The sequence below is a fragment of the Ochotona princeps genome, chromosome 3 (assembly GCF_030435755.1).
Source record: "Ochotona princeps isolate mOchPri1 chromosome 3, mOchPri1.hap1, whole genome shotgun sequence".
NCBI classification, from domain to species: domain Eukaryota; kingdom Metazoa; phylum Chordata; class Mammalia; order Lagomorpha; family Ochotonidae; genus Ochotona; species Ochotona princeps.
The window spans coordinates 89,312,270-89,333,586 of record NC_080834.1 but is presented as its reverse complement, the minus strand read 5'-3'; the positions used below and the strand labels follow the sequence as shown (position 1 = coordinate 89,333,586).

Sequence of the window (21,317 nt, the reverse complement as noted above, 5' to 3'; positions counted from 1 at the left end):
GAGTGAATCAAGTGGAGGAACTTGGGAAACTCCCCTGGCGAGTCATAGCTCCTGTGAGGAACATGTGGTCCAGACCTGGGGGTCGGACAAATGGGCAAAGTAGCTCCAACAGCTGGCTAATGTGTCAGCTGGTAATGGAATGGGGTGTACCAGGCAGGACTGAGCAAACCTTAGCCCACAAGCGAAACCAGAAATCAGATTGGAGCACAGGTCATGCCAAGTAGGCCCTTGCACCTACTGATCTGCGTGAGCCAGAAACACTACACCACAGCATCTAAGGCAGGGGCCAGGACAAGTGAGGGGCTGAGCCAAGCTGAGTCAGAGCAACCACTGGCATGCACGTGATCTAAGGCTGGGAATAGGCATGGTTGGGGAGCTAAGGGGACACCCTAGCTGGGTTGAGGTCCCCACCAAGGTGCGCATGGGCTGGAATGGGGGCTGCGTTTGGATCAGGAAACAGTTGTAGTCTCCCCTGGCACAAGTGTGGACTAGGACTGGACGCACCAAACCAGGCCAGACTCCAACACCGTCTGGAGACCAGGAAGACCAGGATAGATGTGGGATGGACTAGGCTAGGTCTCAACCCCTACTGGGCCAAGTGTGAGCTGTATGTGGGTATGGAAGAGCTGTGGCTGGGCTGAAACATCCAACAGCAAGAACCAGTTTGGATTGAAAGGCCAGTCAGGAACAACCACTGTTCCTGCTAGGACAGGAGGTGAACTGAGTAGGGCTGGCTCATGGACCCCCCTGGTAGGAGCAAAATCTGGCACTGGGACAGTTTCTGATGGAGGAGCCTGGACAACTCCTCTGGCAGGACATAGACCCTGCAGGTAAGTGCAAGAAACATGATAGCAAACAGCCCAGAACAGGCTATGGAAATTATCCCACTGGCATACACTTGGCATGGGTTGGGGGCTGACCAGGCTGAACCTGTTCACCTCACCCGCTGGTGAGTCCGAGTGCCAGAACAGAGTGTGGGTCGAGCCAGGTTCAGTTGCGACACATACCAGTACACATTAAGGAATGCCAAGGCGAGATGAGCAGTATCAGATGTAGTTGCAGTGCCCAACCAGCACATGTGATGATCAGGGGGAGGAGGCAAAGCCGACAGGGGAATGTGGGCTCCCCTGCTGGACAACTACTTCCATTGGAAAGCGTGACTCGGGTTGGGGGCAGACCAGACTAGGCAGGGCTATAACACCTGTGGGCCTCATGTGAGCTAGATAAGGGAAGGGCCACGGTGGGCTGATTGTTCCGACTGGTGCAAGCAACAATTAGAGTGGGTGAGGGTTGGTTGGGCTTAGCTGCAGCATTAGCTGGCACAGGCTGGCACCGGGGGCTAATTCTGCCAAGTCAAACCACAGAACCACCTGGAGAGTGCATAATCTGGGAGTGGGAGTGGCCTAGTAGGGAGATAGTGGGCACCTCCCTCGGGGTCACCACTCTCAATGGACAGCACGAAAACCAGGAGAGGGGCAGGGATGGCTAAACAGAAAGGCACCTGCCAGTATGTGTGTGGGCTGGATAGTAGGTTGGTTGAGCTGGACTAGGCTTCAATGGCCACTGACATGTACAAGAGCTAAATGGGATATGGGACAGACTGGACAAGCCTGTGGTATATACTGGCAAGCATGGGAACCAGGGTAGGGGGCAGAACTGGTGGGGGTTATGGGGAGTCACCCCAACTAGGCTGCAGCTCCAACTGGTTTGCGTGAGGACCGAGTATGAAGCGAGTAGGATCGAGCTGGACTGCAACACCCATTCGTTCACGAGGAAGACAGGGCTGGAAACAGAACTGACCCCGCAATAGCAACAACCAGCATGTGCATAAGCTGATTGTCATGGCAGACGGCACTGGACCCTGTACTAGCAAACTCAATCAAGAATCAGGTCTGGAATCATCTCAGATGAAGTTTCTTTGGAGATCCCTCCAACTGAACTGCTGATCTCAGAACCCCAACCATGAAGAGACTGTCAACCAGTGGACTCTGAATAGGTTTCATTGTGCTGGAGTGCCGAGATTGGCAGCAATCAGAACTGTTGAACTATCAAAACTGTTTGAGCAGGACCCTCGGAGCACGCCTCCAGTTGGGGATCTGGGATGGGTGGGAGGCTGGGTGGGGCTTTTCCCTTCGTCTCTCCCCTGACCCCAGACACAGGGAAAAATGGTAATATTAATGTGGAAACAATGGTATTACCCACTTTCACCCTGCAGCCCTTGATCCTTTGTACCCTAATCAACTAAGATTATTAAAAAAATAATTTAAAAAAAAATAAGATGCTCTAGACAGAGAAGAGGAATAGCACCAAACAAAATCAAAGGCAAATGAGAAGAACATCCCAGTAAAACGACCACAGAAGACTAAACCAAAGAACAACCCATTCCTAAAATGACAAGACCAAATTACCACCCATACATATTAACCCCAAAAGTAACTGGCTTAAGCTCAATCAAACATCATAGATTAGTAGACTGGATTAAAAAACAAAACCCATCTTTTTTGTTGTCTAGAAGAGACACATTTCACCAACAAAAATCAGCAGAAGCTGTGTATCATGGATTTTGATATTTTTGTTTTTGTTAGTTCATCTCTTCAAAACAGCTTCTTGTGATTAAATTATTCAATGACTCAGATCACACAGTAGCATTTTCTTCTTCATTTGATTTTCTTTTTAATTTCTTCAGTGACACATTATCAGTAGCATGTTATTTGACTTCATGGCATTGTAAATTTCTATTTCTCTTCCTATTGTTGATTTTGTATTGTGACTTTTCATTTAAGGAGATGTACAGCAACTATGAAATCGAGACTAACATATCCAGATGTGAGGATACAATGTAGTATGCATCTCTACTTACAAAGGTGGACTTACAATGAAACCGTTTACTATATCTTGACAATAGGATGCTGGACTCTCTGCCATTGTCCATGCCCGCAATGATGGACTGTGTATGAAGAACTATACTTTAGTAACGATATGGAGGAACTAGGTGGGGGGGGGGAATTGGGGCTGGGATAAGGGAAATGCCAGGAGCCTATGGAACTGTATCATAAAATGATAACAATAATAATAATGAAATAAAATGTCAAAAAAACTATTATCAGTATCGTAAATGGTGTACCACTTAGCCTAACAACGCAACATTACAGACAGCATTAACCCTGCAGTGGTTTGTCCCAAATTTGATGGGGATAGGGAACAAATGCCTTTGTATTAAATGACCATCTACTTAAGTCCAAATATACAAGTATAAAACATTAGGCTGGACCTGGCATGTTGGCGCAGCATCTCCATGCCTCTATGCCGGAGTCCCCTATGGGCACCAGCTCATGTCCTTGCTGCTCTACCTCCTATCCAGCTCCTTGCCTGTGCCCTGGGAAAGCAATAGAAAATGATCCAACGACTTGGGACCCTGCATCCATGTGGGAGACCTGGAGGAGGCTCCTGGCTCCCAGCTTCAGATCAGCTCAGCTCTGGCCACTGCGACCATTTGAGGAGTGAACCAGTAGATAGAAGATCTCTCTTGGACTCTCCCCATCTCTCTGTGACTCTTCACACACTCACACACTCTCTCTCTCACACACACACACACACCCCTCTCAGCCTACTCAGTTCTGCAGCAACACAATGCGGGCTAGGGAAGGTCAGGCACTGATGCCACAGCCTAACCGTGGTCCCAAGGTACCGTTTCCCTGGGTAATCTAAGCCTGTCACCTCCTCACCATCTCATCCAAAAGAACTCTTCAGTGAGGCCTCATTCACACACACACGGAGCCTACTGTACCAAGGACTGTTGCACTATCTCCTTTCCACATATGACACCTGGATGTTACAAAGCTTGCTTTACCCATTACCATTTTTTCAAAAACAAACAACAAAACAACCAAAAAACAACCACTTAGTTGTTTGGTGAAATAGATCTCTTCAAAAAACATTGCATTTTTTTTTAAGATTTGTTTTTATTTGAAACACAAATTTTAGAGAGGTGAGGACAGAGACTGGTTCATACCCCCAAATAGCTGCAACGGCCAGAACTGAGCTGTCTGAAGCTGGGAGCCTGGAGCCTCCTCAAAGTGTACCATGTTGGTGCAAGGTTCCAAGGACTTGGGCCGTCCTTCACTGCCTTCCCAGGCCATAAGCAGGGAGCTGGATCAGAAGTGAAGCAGCCAAGACTCAAACAATGTTCGTTTGGGATGCCAGTGCTACAGGTGGAGAATTAGACTGTTACACTGTTGCAGCAGCCCCAAATCTTTGTATTCTTGTACTTCTAAATATTTAAAACCTATGAATATTTTAAAGCTGCAAAGGATGTAATTTCTAGTACTAACAACGTATCTTAGGGCCCGGCGTGATAGCGTAATGGTTAAGGTCCTCGCCTTGAACCCGCCGGGATCCCATATGAGCGCCAGTTCTAATCCTGGCAGCTCAACTTCCCATCCAGCTCCCTGCTTGTGGCCTGGGAAAGCAGTCAAGGACGGCCCAAAGCCTTGGGACCCTGCACCCACGTGGGAGACCCAGAAAGAAGTTCCTGGCTCCTGGCTTTGGATCGGCGCACCACCAGCCCTTAGCCACTTGGGGATTGAATCATTGGACAGAAGATTTTCCTCCATCCTTCCTCCTCTCTGTACATCTGCCTTTCCAATAAAATGAATAAATCTTTAAAAAAAAAAAAACTATCTTAGATCTTGAATTACTCTTGAATGAATAGTGAGACCTGAATGCTAAAGTAACTTGATACCCAGTATTTCCAATGAAAAGTTGGAAATTTTGTACATTTTTCTTAAACTCATTTTCATTCCACTGTATCCAGACTTATTCTCACGCAATACATACTTCATGCTTGAAAAGCCCTTACCATCCCTCTATCATTGTCTTCAGTGTGATGTAAACTGGGATGCACATTGAGAAAAACTTAAAGGTGCAAATTAGAAGATAAATTTCAGGGCCCAGCGGCGTGGCCTAGAGGCTAAAATCCTTGCCTTGAATGCCTGGGATCCCATATGGGCGCTGGTTCTAATCCCGGCAGCTCCACTTCCCATCCAGCTCCCTGCTTGTGGCCTGGGAAAGCAGTTGAGGACGGCCCAATGCATTGGGACCCTGCACCCTTATGGGAGACACGGAAGAGGTTACTGGTTCCCAGCTTCAGATGGGCACAGCACCAGCCCTTGCGGTCACTTGGGGAGTGAATCATCAGACGGAAGATCTTTCTCTCTGTCTTTCCTCCTCTCTGTATATCTGACTTTGTAATAAAAAATAAATAAATCTTGCAGGTTGGTACAGCCTCTATGGAAATCGGTATGGAGAACATTCAAACAACTTAAAATCAACATACCGTATAATCCAGCAATAGCACGCCTAGGAATATACCCAAACCACCTGTTTTATGAGAAACCAACATGTATCCCAATGTTCACAGCAGCACAATCAGTAATTGCAAAAACATGGAAGCAGCCAAAATGCCCATCAGCAGAGGATTGGATAAGAAAGCTATGGTTCATCTACTCCATGGAATACTACTCAGCTATTTTAAAAAAAACAAAATGCAGTTCTTTGTGGCCAAATGGGCCAAACTGGAAACCATAATGCTAAGGGAAATGAGCCAATCACAAAAGGTTAAATACCACATGTTTGCCTTAATTTAAGATGATATGATGTTATGTAAAACATGTAATGCTAAGAATATGCCAGCACAAAACCAGCTCTACAAAAATCTCCTTAGAAATGCACTAAATCCAGAAAAAAAGGAGGTGAATCATAAGCAAAGATGGCAAACAGGAAGGTCTCCCCACTAAAGTCCACACAAGGAAGGGCAATTACACAGATATCAACACCCACAAAAACAAGTATGGCAGGGCAAAAGCACAACCTCTCAATTTTAACTCTTAACACAAATGGCCTGAACTCACCAATCAAAAGGCATAGATTAACAGAATGGATTATCAAACAGCACCCAACTATCTGTTGCCTACAAGAGACACATCTAACCAGAAGAGATTCTAAGAAACTGAAAGTGAAAGGTTGGAAACAGATATTTCATGCCAATGGACGAGAAAAAAAGGCTGGGGTAGCTGTCTTAATTTCAGATGATGTGGACTTCAATCTGACACACATCAAAAAAGACAGGGAAGGACATTATATATTGGTGAAGGGACTGATCCATCAGGAAGTAACTACCATTGTGAACATATATGCACCAAATTCAAACGCACCTAGCTACGTGAAGCAATTACTTACGGACTTAAGGGGAGACATAGATATGCACACAATAATAGTGGGTGATCTTAACACCCCACTAACAATAGACAGATCAACAAAACAAAAACTCAACAAAGACACAACAGAGCTCATATAAACAATAGAACAACTGGACATGATAGATATTTATAGAATTTTTTATCCTAAGGCCACAGATTACACATTTTTTTCAGCAGTGCATGGCACCTTCTCCAGGATCGACCACATGATAGGACACAAAGCAAACCTAAATACCTTCAAAAAGATAGGAATCATACCATGTACCCTCTCAGACCACCACGGAATGAAACTGGAAATCAGCAATTCAAAATGCCCCAGGAAATACAGAAACTCTTGGAGGCTGAACAATATGCTATTAAACGAACAATGGATCAGAGAAGAAATTAAAGATGAGATCAAAAAATTTATGGAAACCAATGAAAACTCTGACACAACATTCCAAAATTTGTGGGACACTGCCAAAGCAGTGCTACGGGGTAAACTCATCGCAATTGGAGCTCATGTCAAGGCCCAAGAGAGGCGCCAAATACAGGAACTAAACACACACCTCCAGGAATTGGAAAAACAGCAGCAGAAGAGTCCCACACACCATAGGAAACAAGAAATCATCAAAACAAGGGAGGAAATTAATCAGATACAAATAAAAAAAACGATACACAAAATCAATGAATCAAAAAGCTGTTTTTTTCAGAAGACAAACAAGATAGACACCCCACTGGCCCGACTGACAAAGAAAAAACAAGAGAAGGCAAGAATTAACAGCATCAAAGATGAAAAAGGCAACATAACAACAAGACACCGCATCCATTAAGGCCATAATTAGAAATTACTACAAAGCACTGTACTCCAACAAATCAGAAGATCACCAAGAAATGGAAAAGTTCTTAAGACTTCTACCACCTGCCAAAACTTAGCCCAGAGGCAACAAACAACCTGAACAAACCCATAACTGAAGCAGAGATTGAATCAGTGATTAAAGACCTCCCAACAAAGAAAAGCCCAGGCCCAGACAGCTTCACTACAGAATTCTACAAAACATTCTGAACAGAACTGACCCCAATCCTCTACAAACTCTTCAAAACAATAGAAAAAGAAGCAACCCTTCCAAACTCATTCTATGAAGCCAACATTACCTTAATCCCAATACCAGAGAACTAACAGAGAAGGAAAACTACAGACCTATCTCTTGATGAACATTGATGCTAAGATTCTCAACAAAATCCTAGCCAACAGAATTCAAAAACACATCAGACAGATCATTCATCCAGATCAAGTAAGATTCATCCCTGGAATGCAGGGATGGTTCAACATTCGGAAATCCATAAATGTGATACACCACATCCAAAAACTGAAAAACAAGAATCACATGATAGTATCAATAGATGCAGAAAAAGCTTTCGACAAAATCCAACACCACTTCCTACTAAAAACCCTAACCAAGGTAGGCATAGATGGAAAAATCCACAACATAATTAAAGCCATATATGAAAAACCCAACGCCAGCATCATACTGAATGGAGAAAAACTGGAACCCTTCCCACTGAGATCTGGAACAAGACAGGGATGTCCACTTTCTCCACTACTATTCAACATAGTCCTAGAGGTACTTGCTGAGGCCATAAGACAAGAAAAAGAAATCAGAGGAATCCAAATGGGAAACGAAGAAGTCAAACTCTCACTATATGCAGATGATATGATTCTTTATGTAGAAGAGCCAAGAGACTCAATACAGAGACTGCTAGAACTTGTACGAGAGTTTGGTAGAGTGGCAGGGTACAAAATTAATGAACAAAAATCAACAGCCATAGTGTATGCAAACAGCCCCAAGATGGAAAAAGACTTAACCAGCAAGATACCATTCAAAATAACAGAGAAAAGTATGAAATATCTGGGAATAAATCTAACCAAAAATGTAGGAGACCTATTTGAAGAAAACTACAAACTACTTAAAAAAGAAATTGAACAAGACCTCAAAAGATGGAGTAACATCCCATGCTCCTGGATAGGTAAAATCAATATCATTAAAATGTCTATACTGCCAAAAGCAATATATACATTCAACGCAATCCCAATCAAATTGCCCAAAACATTCTTCATGGAACTGGAAACAATGATCCAAAGGTTCATCTGGAAGCACAAAAAACCACGGATAGCTAGAACCATCCTGAAGAACAGGAAGTTAGCAGGGGGAATCACAGTTCCGGACCTCTGGACATACTATAGGGCAGTGGTTATCAAAACAGCGTGGTACTGGCACAAAGACAGAGAGGAAGATCAATGGAGCAGAATAGAAACAACAGAATGAAACCCACACAGATACAGCCAAATAATCTTTGACAAAAAGACAAACGACAATCCAGGCAAATGGGAAGGTCTGTTCAATAAATGCTGTTGGGACAACTGGTTAATAGCCTGCAGAAACAAAAAAATAGATCCACATCTCTCACCATACACTAAGATCAGATCTAAATGGATAACAGATCTAAACCTACATCCAGAAACCTTCAAACTTTTGGAAGAAAATGTTGGAAACACACTGGAACACTTAGGGGTAGGCCCTCACTTCCTAAAAAAGACTCCAAATGCAGTAGAAATCGAGACCAAAATAAACAATTGGGACCTCATCAAACTAAGAAGCTTCTGTACAGCTAGAGAAACAATCAACAAAGTAAAAAGGCAACCCACAGAATGGGAGAAGATCTTCGCACACGACATAGGTGATAGAGGGCTGATCTCCAGAATATACAAAGAGCTACAAAACAACCAAAATGTCAAAACAAACAAGCCACTCAAGAAATGGGCACGGGAAATGGGCAAACACTTCACAAAGGAACAAACCCAAATGGCAAATAAACATATGAAAAAATGCTCAAGTTCCCTGGCAATAAGGGAAATCCAAATTAAAACATCAATGAGGTACCACCTAACGCCAGTAAGACTGGCCCACATGAATAAAAGCACCAACAACACTTGTTGGCGAGGTTGCGGGGAAAAGGGATCCCTACTCCACTGCTGGTGGGGCTGCAGGCTGGTACAGCCTCTATGGAAATCAGTATGGAGAATATTCAAACAACTCAAATTCAACATACCGTATGATCCAGCAATAGCACTCCTAGGAATATATCCAGAACACTTGTTTTATGAGAAACCAACATGCACTCCTATGCTCATAGCAGCACAATCAGTAATTGCAAAAACATGGAAGCAACCAAAATGCCCATCAACAGAGGATTGGATAAGAAAGCTATGGTACATCTACTCCATGGAATACTACTCAGCTATTAAAAAAAACAAAATGCAGTTCTTTGTGGCCAAATGGGCCAAACTGGAAACCATAATGCTAAGGGAAATGAGCCAATCACAAAAGGTTAAATACCACATGTTTGCCTTAATTTAAGATGATATGATGTTATGTATAACATGTTATGTTTTGAATGTTATATGTTGTGTATAAACTAAATTGAAGCATAGGTGAGGTGGTCACAGAAGGTGGCTGGGAACTCGCATTTACTTTTAACATATTGGTTACTCATTACTATGTCAATTAATTCCATAATGATGTAAATTTTTGCTGATGGTATGTTGGAGCTTTCAATTGACTGGGATGATACTCTGCTGACTCTGTCTTCAGACCAGAGAGGGTATACCTAAGAAGCCGTTGAACTTGACTGGACAATAGGATGCTGGACTCTATGTTTGGTATACGCTTGCAATGGGGGAATCTCAACTGAACTTGAGCTGTGGTTATGCAACAAGGTGGAGGAATCCATCATGGTGGGAGGGTTTGGGGAGGGGTGGGGAGAACCCAAGTACCTATGAAACTGTGTCACATAATACAATGTAATTAATGAATTAAAAATAATAATTAAAAAAAACATGTAATGCTATGTATGTTATGTTATAAGTTGTGTATAAACTAAAATTGAAATGTCAATGAGGTAGTCACAGAATGTGGTTAAGAACTCGCATTTATTTTTAACATATTGGTTACTCATTACTATGCCAACTAATTCCATAATGGTGTAAATTTTTGCTGATGGTATATGGGAAGGGTCTCCCTAAGAAGCCGTTGAACTAGACCGGACAATAAGATGCTGGACTCTATGTTTGGTATATGCTTGCACTGAGGGAATCTCAACTGAGCTTGAATTGTGGTTATGCACCAAGGTGGAGTAACCCAACATGGGGGGAGGGTGTGGGGAGGGGTGGGGGTATTCCAGTAGCTATGAAACTGTGTCACATAATACGATGTAATTAAATAAAATAAAAATAAATAAATAAATAAATCTTTAAAAAAAAGAAGATAAATTTCTCTCATCATTCATCTCCAGGTTTACCATTGCAATTATTATGAACATTACAATGTGTTTTTCAAGTTAATAGAACACACAGATTTTGGAAATGTACCTCAGATAAATGGCACCTTCTCCAATTAGTTCATGTACACATACTGTAGGCAAATATGAATTATTACTAGGAACCTAACAGTTGAGAATAAATTGGTTTTCAGAAGTGTACACACTGAGAAATCCTAAGGTGCAAAACCAAATATTTTGAAATTGTTTTGTTATAGCCAGGTCTCTCAATGTTTAGAGTTCCCCAAAACCACACACAGACTAATCAGTTTTTTAAAGAAATTCATTTATTTTTATTGGAAAGGCAGATCAAATTTACGGAGAGGACAGACACAGAGAAGTCTTCCATCTGCTGTTGACATCCCAAACGATTGCAATGGCTGGAGCTGAGCTGAGCCAATCCAAAGCTGGAAGCAAGGAGCTTCTTCTGGGTCTCCCACACAGGTGCAGGGTCCCAAAGCTTTGGGCCATCCTCGACTGCTTTCCCAGGCCACAAGCAGGGAGCTGGATGGGAAGTGGAGCAGCTGGGACATGAACCAGTGCCCAAATTGGTTCCCAGTGCTGGCAATGTGAGGATTTAGCCATCGAGTGGGGCCCACACAGCACTACCAAGTATGCTAAAATAATGAGTTCCCTGCTAATGTGCCTAAGAGGATCATGGCCCAAGAACTTGAGTTTCTGCCACCCACACAAAGACTGAGCAGTCCTAGTGAGCCTGGCCCAGCGGCTCCCACTGCAGCCATTTTGGAAGTGAGGTGATGGGAAGATTGATCTGTCTCTCAACCATCCCTTTTAAATAAATAAAATATTTTTAAAAATAATTTTTACTAGGCATAAATAGATGACCTCTTAAATCATCCCCCCATCCCACAGTGATCCCAGATAAGAAGTAAAATAGTCCAACCCACTTCAGCCAATACTTAATTGACAATAATCACTCAAAATGAATGCCTAATGAACTGCAACCATTAAGTTTGGGTGGAGGAAACTTAAAGACAAGGTTCCTTCTAAAAAAAGTGTGGGGAAAATGCGATTTCTTTCTTTTCTTTTTTTTTTTTTTTTTTGAAAATGCGATTTCAAGGTAGTTATTTTGGTGCAAAATTTTGAAAATCTGTGCCTACAAAAAGTCTTTGAAATGCCCCTTTCCAAATGGTGTGTATGTACTACTGTTACGTTATTTAGTACTCTGGAACGTATAAGGAGCGATTCCAACATCCCACCTTGGACCCTGTGCCATTTCCTTCTCACAGCTCAGGACATTTCCGGTGGTCCATCCGTCCACCAATCAGATGTAACCCAGCATCTCACCTGGGAATCCCACTCCAATCTCTCCCCGGGGGCCCTTTCCCAATCCCAGCTCATTTACCAATCATCCTTAGGCAATCACCTGTGACAATCTCAGGCACCAATCTCCTGGTGCCTGTCCTCAATCTCTCCCAATCCCTCCCCAACACACACCTTGTGAGATCACCTGAATGACATAAGGGGCCCCCAGGCACCCCCCTTTCTCCCTGTTCCTATTTGCTCTCCCATCAACCCCGTCCTGTTGCTGCCCTGCTGGAGTAAACCTCCTTAAGTACCTCGCTGTGTTTGGGGTTTTCGGCTTAAAGTAAAAAAAAAAAAAAAAAAACTTGACTGCGGGAATCAGCTGTGCGTAACAACCTAAGAACTAACTGTAAGAACTTTAAGTGCGCTAAAAACCTAACAGAATGTCCGCTAGAGAGCCTTTTGGGAAGAAGGGAAATGTCCCAGATGGCTCCAGCATTCGCACGCCAGTTCGTCAGAGCACCACTTAACCGAGGCCCCGCTAGCAGGTGATTCGCATTCACTCACAGTAACTTCTCGGGATTTTGCCTCACACTGACCAAAAAGCTGCCTTTCTGAAAATGTTCGCCTTCATTCCTGTTCCTGCCGATACGGTGCAAACACCGTCCCCCCCAAATAAAACTTCCGTTTTCCAAACACTGGACCAGACACCCGCACCCGCCGCCTCTCTCTCTTCCTCCAATCGAAACACAGAACGCATCCAAGCACTTTCTGCTCCCGGCAGGGCCCGAGCTCGTGTGCCGGCTCCGAAGGTAAAACAACAACAACAACAACACAACAACAACACAGAAAAAGCAAAGCGCACAGAAAAAGCACAGCACACGCCGCAAGACTAGACGAGCTGCGGCCCGGGGCAGAGCGGCCTTAGGTTCCGGCTCCCCGCCCGGCCCCCGGCCTCCGGCTCGCCGCACGGCCTCAGGGTCCGGCTCCTCGCACGGCCCCGGCCCCGGCCCCCGGCCCCTCGCACGGCCTTAGGGTCCTGCTCCCCGCCCGGCCCCCGGCCCCTCACACGGCCTTAGGGTCCTGCTCCCCACCCAGCCCCCGGCTCCTCGCCCGGCCCCAGGCTCCTCGCACGACCTTAGGGTCCGGCTCCCCGCCCGGCCCCGGCCCCCGGCTCCTCGCACGGCCCCCGGCTCCCCGCACGGCCCCGGCCTCCACCCGCCCCTTCTCCCGCCACCCAGCCCCGACCACCTCCGCCTGGGTATGGTACCTGACTCAGGAGACGCGGTCGAGACACGATGCCCCGCAGATCGATGTAGACGGGTGAAGACAGGCCGCTCTTCAACACGAAGTCCCCAAACTTGAAAGCCTGCACATCGTACAGACCCGTCACCAAAGGCGCCAGAGCCGCCTCGGCAGCCGCCATGCTGTCGGCCAAGCGCGGACGCGCAACGTGCGCCCCGAGGTCCGGGCGCTCTGGTGACGTCGCCACGAGGCTCCGCCCCTTCCCCTTCCGGCGTCTCTGGAGTCAGGTGCAGGTGGCGGCCCAGCGGAGCTCGCCGGCGTGGATGATCACAGCCAGCCTGACCCCAAGCCGGGCCACCCAGCTTCTGCCAGAGTGCAGATCCTGCTCCCTTGTCAGAGCTGCACATCCCGGCTCCAGGTCTTTGCATAACCTCTACCCCGGGGGTCTACCTTGTCATCGCTTGTTGGTTAGGAGCCACTGCTGTCTCCGCCACCCCACGTTTCTCCAAGTAGAGCCCAGCCTTAGAAGATAGGGCCGTTCACGGTTCTTTCATTAACGTCGCACCGTGGCAGGGCAACATGGGCGAACTCACCTACCAAGCACTTAATTGTGCACCACTTGTGATCTGCCACCCGAGTGTTCCTCCAACTTCCCAATAATGCTCTTTACACGAAACTCCAGAATGGAGTCCACAATACACGTGAGGCTTCCTTGGCGTTTGTGGATAGAGGAACGACTTCTCTAGGGTGCATTGTCGTTATACTGCCTCTCTAAAATGCTGGACAAAAAGTGTTTCCACAGTAATGGGATAGTTTTACTTTCTGTCCAAAAACTTTCCCATATGGGGGGGGGGGGGAAGATAGAGGAATACTGTTTTCTTTGAGTGACAATTTTAATTAGGAAGAAAAGGCAAGCCAGAAAATTTCTTTCATAGAGTATATTTATAGGAATGCATAACATGTGAGATGTACATTTTGAAGTTCCATCCATAACTTAGAACATTTACTCTAGTAGTTTTAACAAGACAGCAGGTTATCACTTTACAACATTACACAGGAGTGATTTTGACTTACAAAAAAATATTTACAACCTACCTTTACAAAACGACATTGTGTGCATACAAAAATGAGCAACCGCAGGAAAAAAATGTAAAAAGAATAAAACAAACAAAAACTCAGAAGATACACTTAAGGCAGACCAGCAAGACACTGAAATAATTAAGGCTGTGGAATTCTGCACCTTGAAAATATAGAGCTATTTATCAGCACTGTGGAGTGATTTTAAACCAATTGTTACACGCCTGATGGAAGTATGTACTTCTATGTGTATGTGTGATGGTCCCTATGGGGGAACCTGTCCACTTAGGGAAAGGCCCCTCATCTGAATGGCCAGAGAAGCCCACCCCAAATGCTCAAAAGATTGGCTTGGGGGAAGGGGTCACTCAAAACCAACAGGTGCCAGTGTGAGCCAGATGGAAAGACTGCCGAGTCCAGGTAAACTGAACTATGCAATGGCTTCCCTGTGTGTCACACCATCTTGGTGTGGCTTTGTGGACTGTGAAAGATAACTAACTCATTCCCACAGGAGTGGGGTCAGCTTCCACAAACCAGCCCTAAGGGCTTGGAGTGATCATAAGTGGTTTTCCAAGAGAAAAACTGACCCACCTGGGCTGCCTGCCAATGGATAGATTTCTGCATATGAGCAATAACATACACACATATTATACACTATATACATGGACCGATGTACATATATCCATCCTTTCTAGCAGTCTGCACTCTGATCACTACTGCTCTCTGACTAGAGCTCATGCTGAAGGGTACGTTGTCATTTCAGTCTGTATTGGTCCTAACATCTAGCTTTACTCACCTTCCCCATAGAGTAGCCCACAGGTTGGCAGAAACACAAGTTAAAGCACCAAGGTAAAAAAATGTACATGTACCAGAGTTGATCGATATGGCTTAAGTTAGCAAGAGAAGCTGTATACTTTATTAACCTCCAATTCATCACCACAGTCTTTGAGGTCACAGCTATGGTCTCCATGATACTCTGGAATATAGATTCAATCCATCCCTGGTGGAAGTCAGGTATCCATGGACTTCTGTGTTGGCTCTCTGCAGGATGACATATATGTTGCAGTTGCCGTTCCAAGAACTGGGCTTTTCCACCACCCTCCCTTTCCTCAGCTAACCTCACTCTGTGAAACAATGGTTAGGTGACTGTACCCTTACCCTGGTCATTTGAATATAATCTAAATCAGACCACAGTTAACCACCTGCCAGCACATGTGCTCAAGGGAGGAATACAACCGCCTGTGGGTATTAATTTCAAGCTTTCTGTAAGTGTTCGTGATGAAGTGGTCTCAGAGTGATGGCTTCTCCTCTCCCCTAACTTCTATATTTATTGAAAATGGGGAAGAAATGTCTTTCATAGACAATATTTCTGTATTCTACTTTTGTATAGATTTTCCCATGTGAATATTTCTTATTTTAAAAAATACCTTAATAAATTTCAGCCCTGTTGCTGTTGTAGAAGATAAATGCTAATGTAGTCGTTTGCCTGTTCTGATGGTGCCTGTTCTGATGGTGCACCTGTGAGCCCCCCATGGGTCATTCCCTGATGATCCCTGGCTTTTCACTGAAGAGGGAAAATGAATGCAATTTTGCAAATAAATCTAACGAAAGCTCTCAGCCTGTGTTTGCCCATCCCAGAGTCCACAGAGATGCCAGGCAGGAGAGAAAAGAATAAGGTCTACATTCTTCGAGGTTCCTCTGGGACCATCCACCAGCCCCCAGGCACGGGAACATGGTGAACTGGAGCCTTTGCTTTATTGCTGAAACCCTTCATGTACAAAATATCTCCTCTTCCTTTGTTAAGTACAGGGGACCCAATGCTGGCAAATGCTCAGAAATAATCACCTTTTAGTTGATACATTTGTTCCCCTCATTTCATTCTCATAAATCTAAATTTCCATGCTCTTCCACATAGGTGAGAAAACAGTCATGACTAGCTCTTGGGCATCAAATCATGGAAGCTATGGAACAACTCCTAAAAGGCTTGATCATGTGAAAAAGTAGCCCAGGCTTTCCCTCCAAAACCAGCCCAAATCACGTGCATTGAATTTCTCCCTTCACCCAGGTTCTTGAGCCTCTGAAGGCAGGAACTGTGATAGGGGAAGACACTTTATCCTCAAGTCTGCCTTCCCAGAGAAGAGACGGGCTCTCGAATTCTCCTCGGTTCATCTTCCCAACGCATAAAACTGGAGGAGAGCAGGTGGCGGTTGCTTGGCAGGGAAGTGGGCAGGGGCATCTTACTCTTCCCATCTGCCATGAGCAACACTGGAGAGGACAATGGATGGACACAAGATTTTCCAGCTCTGCTGATCCTTTGTTGTAGGAAAGCTGGTCAACTGTCGAAAATGATAGACTAGGATCACGTGTAGACAAAGAGCACCTCGCGCTTCCAATAAACAGCCATGTACAGAATTACATCTCATGAGTTTACAAAGGTTATCGAAAGACATGAATATTGAAAACCTGGAATGTTCAAAGTTACTATCATCAATTCTTAGCACTGGCAGTGTATAGCACATTTTTCTAAAAAAAAAAAACAAAAAACAGTATTTTTACAGACACCTCAACTATGGCATTCTCTCAACATTCCTATGAGATTTATGTTGTCCCCTCTTTCCCTTCCAAACTCCCATTTTACTAAATGGGGACGTTTGGGGCAGAAAAACACAAAGACTTTCTGTAAGAAAGGATGAATCAGGAATCGCTGAGGTTGAAATTTAAGAATTCCTAGTCCCACCCCCTATATGCAGATGTTTTCATTTAAAAGATCTCTTTAAATAAAGAAAACAAAAATGCTGCAATATCAGTAATCTAAATGCAATCAGCTTTTTCATCTCCCTTCATCCCCTCTAAAAGGCACTACTATTCATAAATGCTTTGTGGACCACAAAGCAGTGGAGCCAGCGTTCTCTGCTTTCTCCCTCTTAGATGATTACGGTTAAAAGAGACTTGAAGGACGCCTCCAACGTGACAATCTTTTTCTTAAAAATTGTACCACATTCAGCTGTAAGTGGATATAAATATATCTAATTTGAAATAAAAGGTTTCTTTTTTAATGCAGGACATCATTGAACTTCTCAAAAGTTGTAAGTGGTTCCTGATCGTTCCCTTCTTTCTGCATCCAACTTTCACTAAGCAAAACCAAAGAGCCCAACTCCCTGTCTGCCCTCCTTAAGGAAAAAACTAACTGGCAATGAGTGTGAGCCAACATCAGAAACGTGTGAATTCAACCAACACTTGCTTTCCCCATTTCAGCTGCAAGCCCATGCCCACTAAGAACTACAATAATTGTTATAGAAGTGTATTGTTTGCTAGTCACTTCTTCTCTACTATGAGTAACGAATCCCTCTGCCCAAACAGGTGTCAGACAGCAGCCCCTGATCCTTGCTGCCTCACTACAATCATTGCTTAGAGGAACGTGAGGCAGGTTCACAGTCCATCCTCTAGGATTCCTTGTCATTTCCAACATGCTTGGAGAATTTTTGAACCAAGACTGCTGACTTCTCTCTGCTAGGAGAGCTTTGCACACACAGAGCGTTCCTTTTAGCTTCCCCCCCACCCTCTGCCCAATGATCTGACTATACGAAATATGCCCCTTTCTCTGAGGGCCACTACTTAAAGTCCATCTTATTTTAATGATTGTACTTTGGTTCAGCTTAACAGAATCACACTACTTTTTATTTCCATGTTTCTCATTTTCCTGTCTTCCTCAAAGGCTCAAAGGTATGCTTGGGGGATTCCATGCAAGCCTACAACTGGATCATCCCAACTCTGATAGAAGACAGTCTGGGCTTCAGCGGACATGATGTCTACAGTGCCCCTTTGCCAGGTCTGTGCACCATCGTTACAGGGCCCCACCCCTACTGATCAGAGGTTTGACTCGCTGTACAACTTCAAGATTCCTCAGAAGCTGCTTAGTCAAGTCATCCCAGTGATGGCAGTGCAGAACTCACTAAGCCATTCTCTATGGAGATTCTGAGTGCTAAGAGCCTGTGGCCCATCCCATGACCAGCCGAGGAACAGGCTTTCCTCCTTTACACTGGATGCCATCCAGAAGACATATTTACTGAAAAGGCTTTTAGTAAATCTGTTCTCAATGTTAGGATATTGTACTGTATAATGTTTACATGTAGAATGGGTATGGAGGGTTAGTCAGGGGACAGCTCTGAGAGGGGGCAACTCCATGGCCCAGAGCCATTGGAAAATTAGGAAACCAATACAGTTGCAGTCAGTTTCCACCTATGGGGAATCCCCCCAAATACGAAGTGCTATCTAGTCTTATTGCTTATACTTCCTACTAATTTCTTAATTTATAATTTTGGACAGGATAAGGTAGAGGGTGGGTGAAGCAGCCAACTTGTAAACCTTTGGAAGGTGATGAGTGTTTGTCAACTCTACACTTCCACTGTGGGGATATGTGTTGTCCTGTACTCAAGTTCAGGCTTAGCTTGCACCCTTTATTCCACAGGTAGATAAGTTTATAATTCTATTTCTCTTTCATGAATTCTCTGCTTGCCCTTTTGCACTGCATGATTTTCATGTTCTCAATCCCATTACAGGACAGAAGGAATGTCATGAAACTTGGTGTGAATAAACACTAGTGTTACTTTTTAAACATTATTTGCATAATACCAATTTTTCGAATCACATTCTAAGAAACAAAGGCTGTATCATGTCCAAACACACACACACACACACACACACACACACACACCTCCCCTCCAACAAACATACAAAAGAACAAGAAGAAAATGCCCAGGATTCATTTGCTTTCCCCCCCGACCAGAGGGAAAAAGGGGGCAATGAGCAATACTCTCGTATAAAGAAAATATGCCAGAAAGCAGCGCTGGCTTCCAAGCTCTCCAAGTCCTTCTAGTCCAGAGACATGGTGGTGGCTGAGTGGTGGCAGGTGTGACAGTCTCAGAGAAAACCCATTGCTCTGGTGGGGAGATGGAGCAGGGTTTGCTCCATGGCTTCAAATAAAGGACTTGAAATTGGGCCTTTCCAAGGCCTCTATGGCTGCTTCCTTTTGTGAGCACCCCTTTGCTTCAGTGGGGGGGGGGGGGTTGTTAATAAAGCAAGCCAGCTTTCTGAGGATGGCTGTAGAAGAATTCAGAATGCATCAGTAACGGTGTTCATTGAAACTAGAGGCAAGGTTTCCATTTGCCCTTTTGTCACAGGAACCTGTTACGCTTATTCACCTATTTCAGACAAAGAAAGTGAAGACAGAGAAAGAGCCCCACAACTCTGCCTGTCCTTGGACGTATCTCCTGGCAGGCCTTCCTGCCAGTGGGCCTCTGGAGTTGTGTATCAGTGTAGGCGTAGCATCTCATGTACAGAATTGGTTTAATCAAACAACCTGTAACTGAAAGCACTCTTCTCATTCTCGGGCTGCTCAAAGGGTCACGCTGCTTTCTCCCAGTGCACAGGTTCTAGTAAAAGATTTTTATACAAGATTTACAAAATGGTCTAAAAACAAAACAAACAAAAAAACCTTCTCATCCTCTAATTGTGCTTCGTCCAAACAATGCCATGCTTCGGGAAACCAGTTAGCGTCTTCATGGGAGCCTCAAGGTGACTTAGGAGCGATCTTGGATATAACTCTATAGTAGAAAACTCTGAAACCTGAACAGGGTATCTTATACTATCTGTGTACATGTATCCTGTTAAGAAACTAGAGCTAAGTCATCTAAGCCAGAAGGCCTGACATACATGACATCTGCTTGAAATAGAACTTTTTGCTTACAAGTTCAGCAAAGGCAGATGTCTGCTGTAGTCACTAGAAGCATAAGGTTGGCCTGTTTCAAGCTCCTTTTGGAGTGAACAATTGAAATTCCATCCCAGCTAACAGTCATGGCATCCTCTAAATACTCTCTTGGCTCCTTTGCCTCTTTCTGGCTTCGGAATGACCTTGTGGAAAGCCACTGGGTTTAGCGTGCCATTGACTGCCGCTCAGACCCTGAAGAACCACTGACCTCTAGGTGGTACGTCTCTCAATCCAGAGAACGGCAGGGAGTGAGTTAACAAACGGAAGTATTTACAGACACAGTCTTTGCTTTGGTTCACACTGCACTGCCATGTGAAACCTCAGGGGGCTGGGCGCTGGCTACGTGGCCTGGTTCACCCGGTTGACAATGTAGCTCTTCACGTTGGGAATGGGCCGCACATCATTCTGGTGCTTGCGGCGCTCTATGAAGCATGCCAGACGGGACGTGTCCAGGGGGATCTTGGAGTAGCTGCCATTGTGGGGCTGCAGCCATGGGTGCTGCAGGCAAGTGGCAGCCGTGGGTCGCCGCCGGAAGTCCTCCTGCAAGATCACTTTGATGAAATCTCGGGCGGCATTGCTCACCCCGCAGAAGTATTCATGAGGAAAACTGAAATCCACCCTGCACACGTTGATGCACGTCTCCTCCTTGCTCTCATCCAAGAATGGGGAGACCCCGCTCAGCATGACGTACGTCAGGACCCCAATGCTCCAGATGTCTGTGCCCAGGGACACGGGAATGCCTTGGATCACTTCCGGAGCAGCAAACTCGGGGTTCCCCAGCAAGTGGTGAATGTGGAAGTGGCCTGAGATCTGGACAGCATCCTCTAAGTCAATGAGCTTGACTCGAGGCACTGGGATCCGTAGGTCGATCAGCAGGTTTTCAGGCTGCAGGGGGAGAAGAGAAGGGAAGTTCAGGACTCCATTTGGATGGCCAGTAGGGCCTTTGCTAGTTAAAATACACATCTCCTATTCTTGGGTGAAGCTTATAGAACATGTGAACAGCCCTGTGCATAGCATGCAGGAGGCTTCAACTTTGAGTTTGAACTTGCTAAACTCTGAGTTGGCGGGGCGTGTGTGGTCTTTCAAAGTAGTTGTCTGACATTGCAAACAGTCTCCTAACTACCCTTTGCTTCTGCACTGAATTAAGAAAAGAAGAAAGTACTAGAAATCACTTATTTTGCAAACCAGAGATTTCTTTTTGAGCAGCATGAAAGAAAGGTGACATTCACTGGCCTCTGTCTATGCAGCCAGACAAGGTAGTAAAAGTTGCAACCTTCAGCCTTGGTGGCCCTGGGACTGGTGTGTTTTCATTCACTGCATGTGTAGTTTATTCAAGCTATGCAACTGCCTCA

The 21,317-nt window shown here is 44.9% G+C and overlaps 2 protein-coding genes across 6 annotated transcripts in view; both read right to left on the bottom strand.

Moving 5' to 3' along the window:
- UMPS (uridine monophosphate synthetase) overlaps nucleotides 1-13,345 on the bottom strand; it is a 28,817-nt gene extending 15,472 nt beyond the window's left edge. The window contains exon 1 of the mRNA XM_004578263.2: nucleotides 13,150-13,345. Within this exon, the coding sequence (XP_004578320.2) occupies nucleotides 13,150-13,305 (156 nt within the window). The 5' untranslated portion in view covers nucleotides 13,306-13,345. The remainder of the gene's footprint in view (nucleotides 1-13,149) is intronic.
- A 6,278-nt stretch (nucleotides 13,346-19,623) lies between these two features.
- The window catches only part of KALRN (kalirin RhoGEF kinase), a 712,406-nt gene continuing 710,712 nt past the window's right edge, over nucleotides 19,624-21,317 (bottom strand). For all 5 annotated transcript variants that reach the window (XM_058661993.1, XM_058661991.1, XM_058661992.1 and 2 more), the window contains one exon: nucleotides 19,624-20,850. In XM_058661993.1, the coding sequence (XP_058517976.1) occupies nucleotides 20,305-20,850 (546 nt within the window). In that variant the 3' untranslated portion in view covers nucleotides 19,624-20,304. The remainder of the gene's footprint in view (nucleotides 20,851-21,317) is intronic.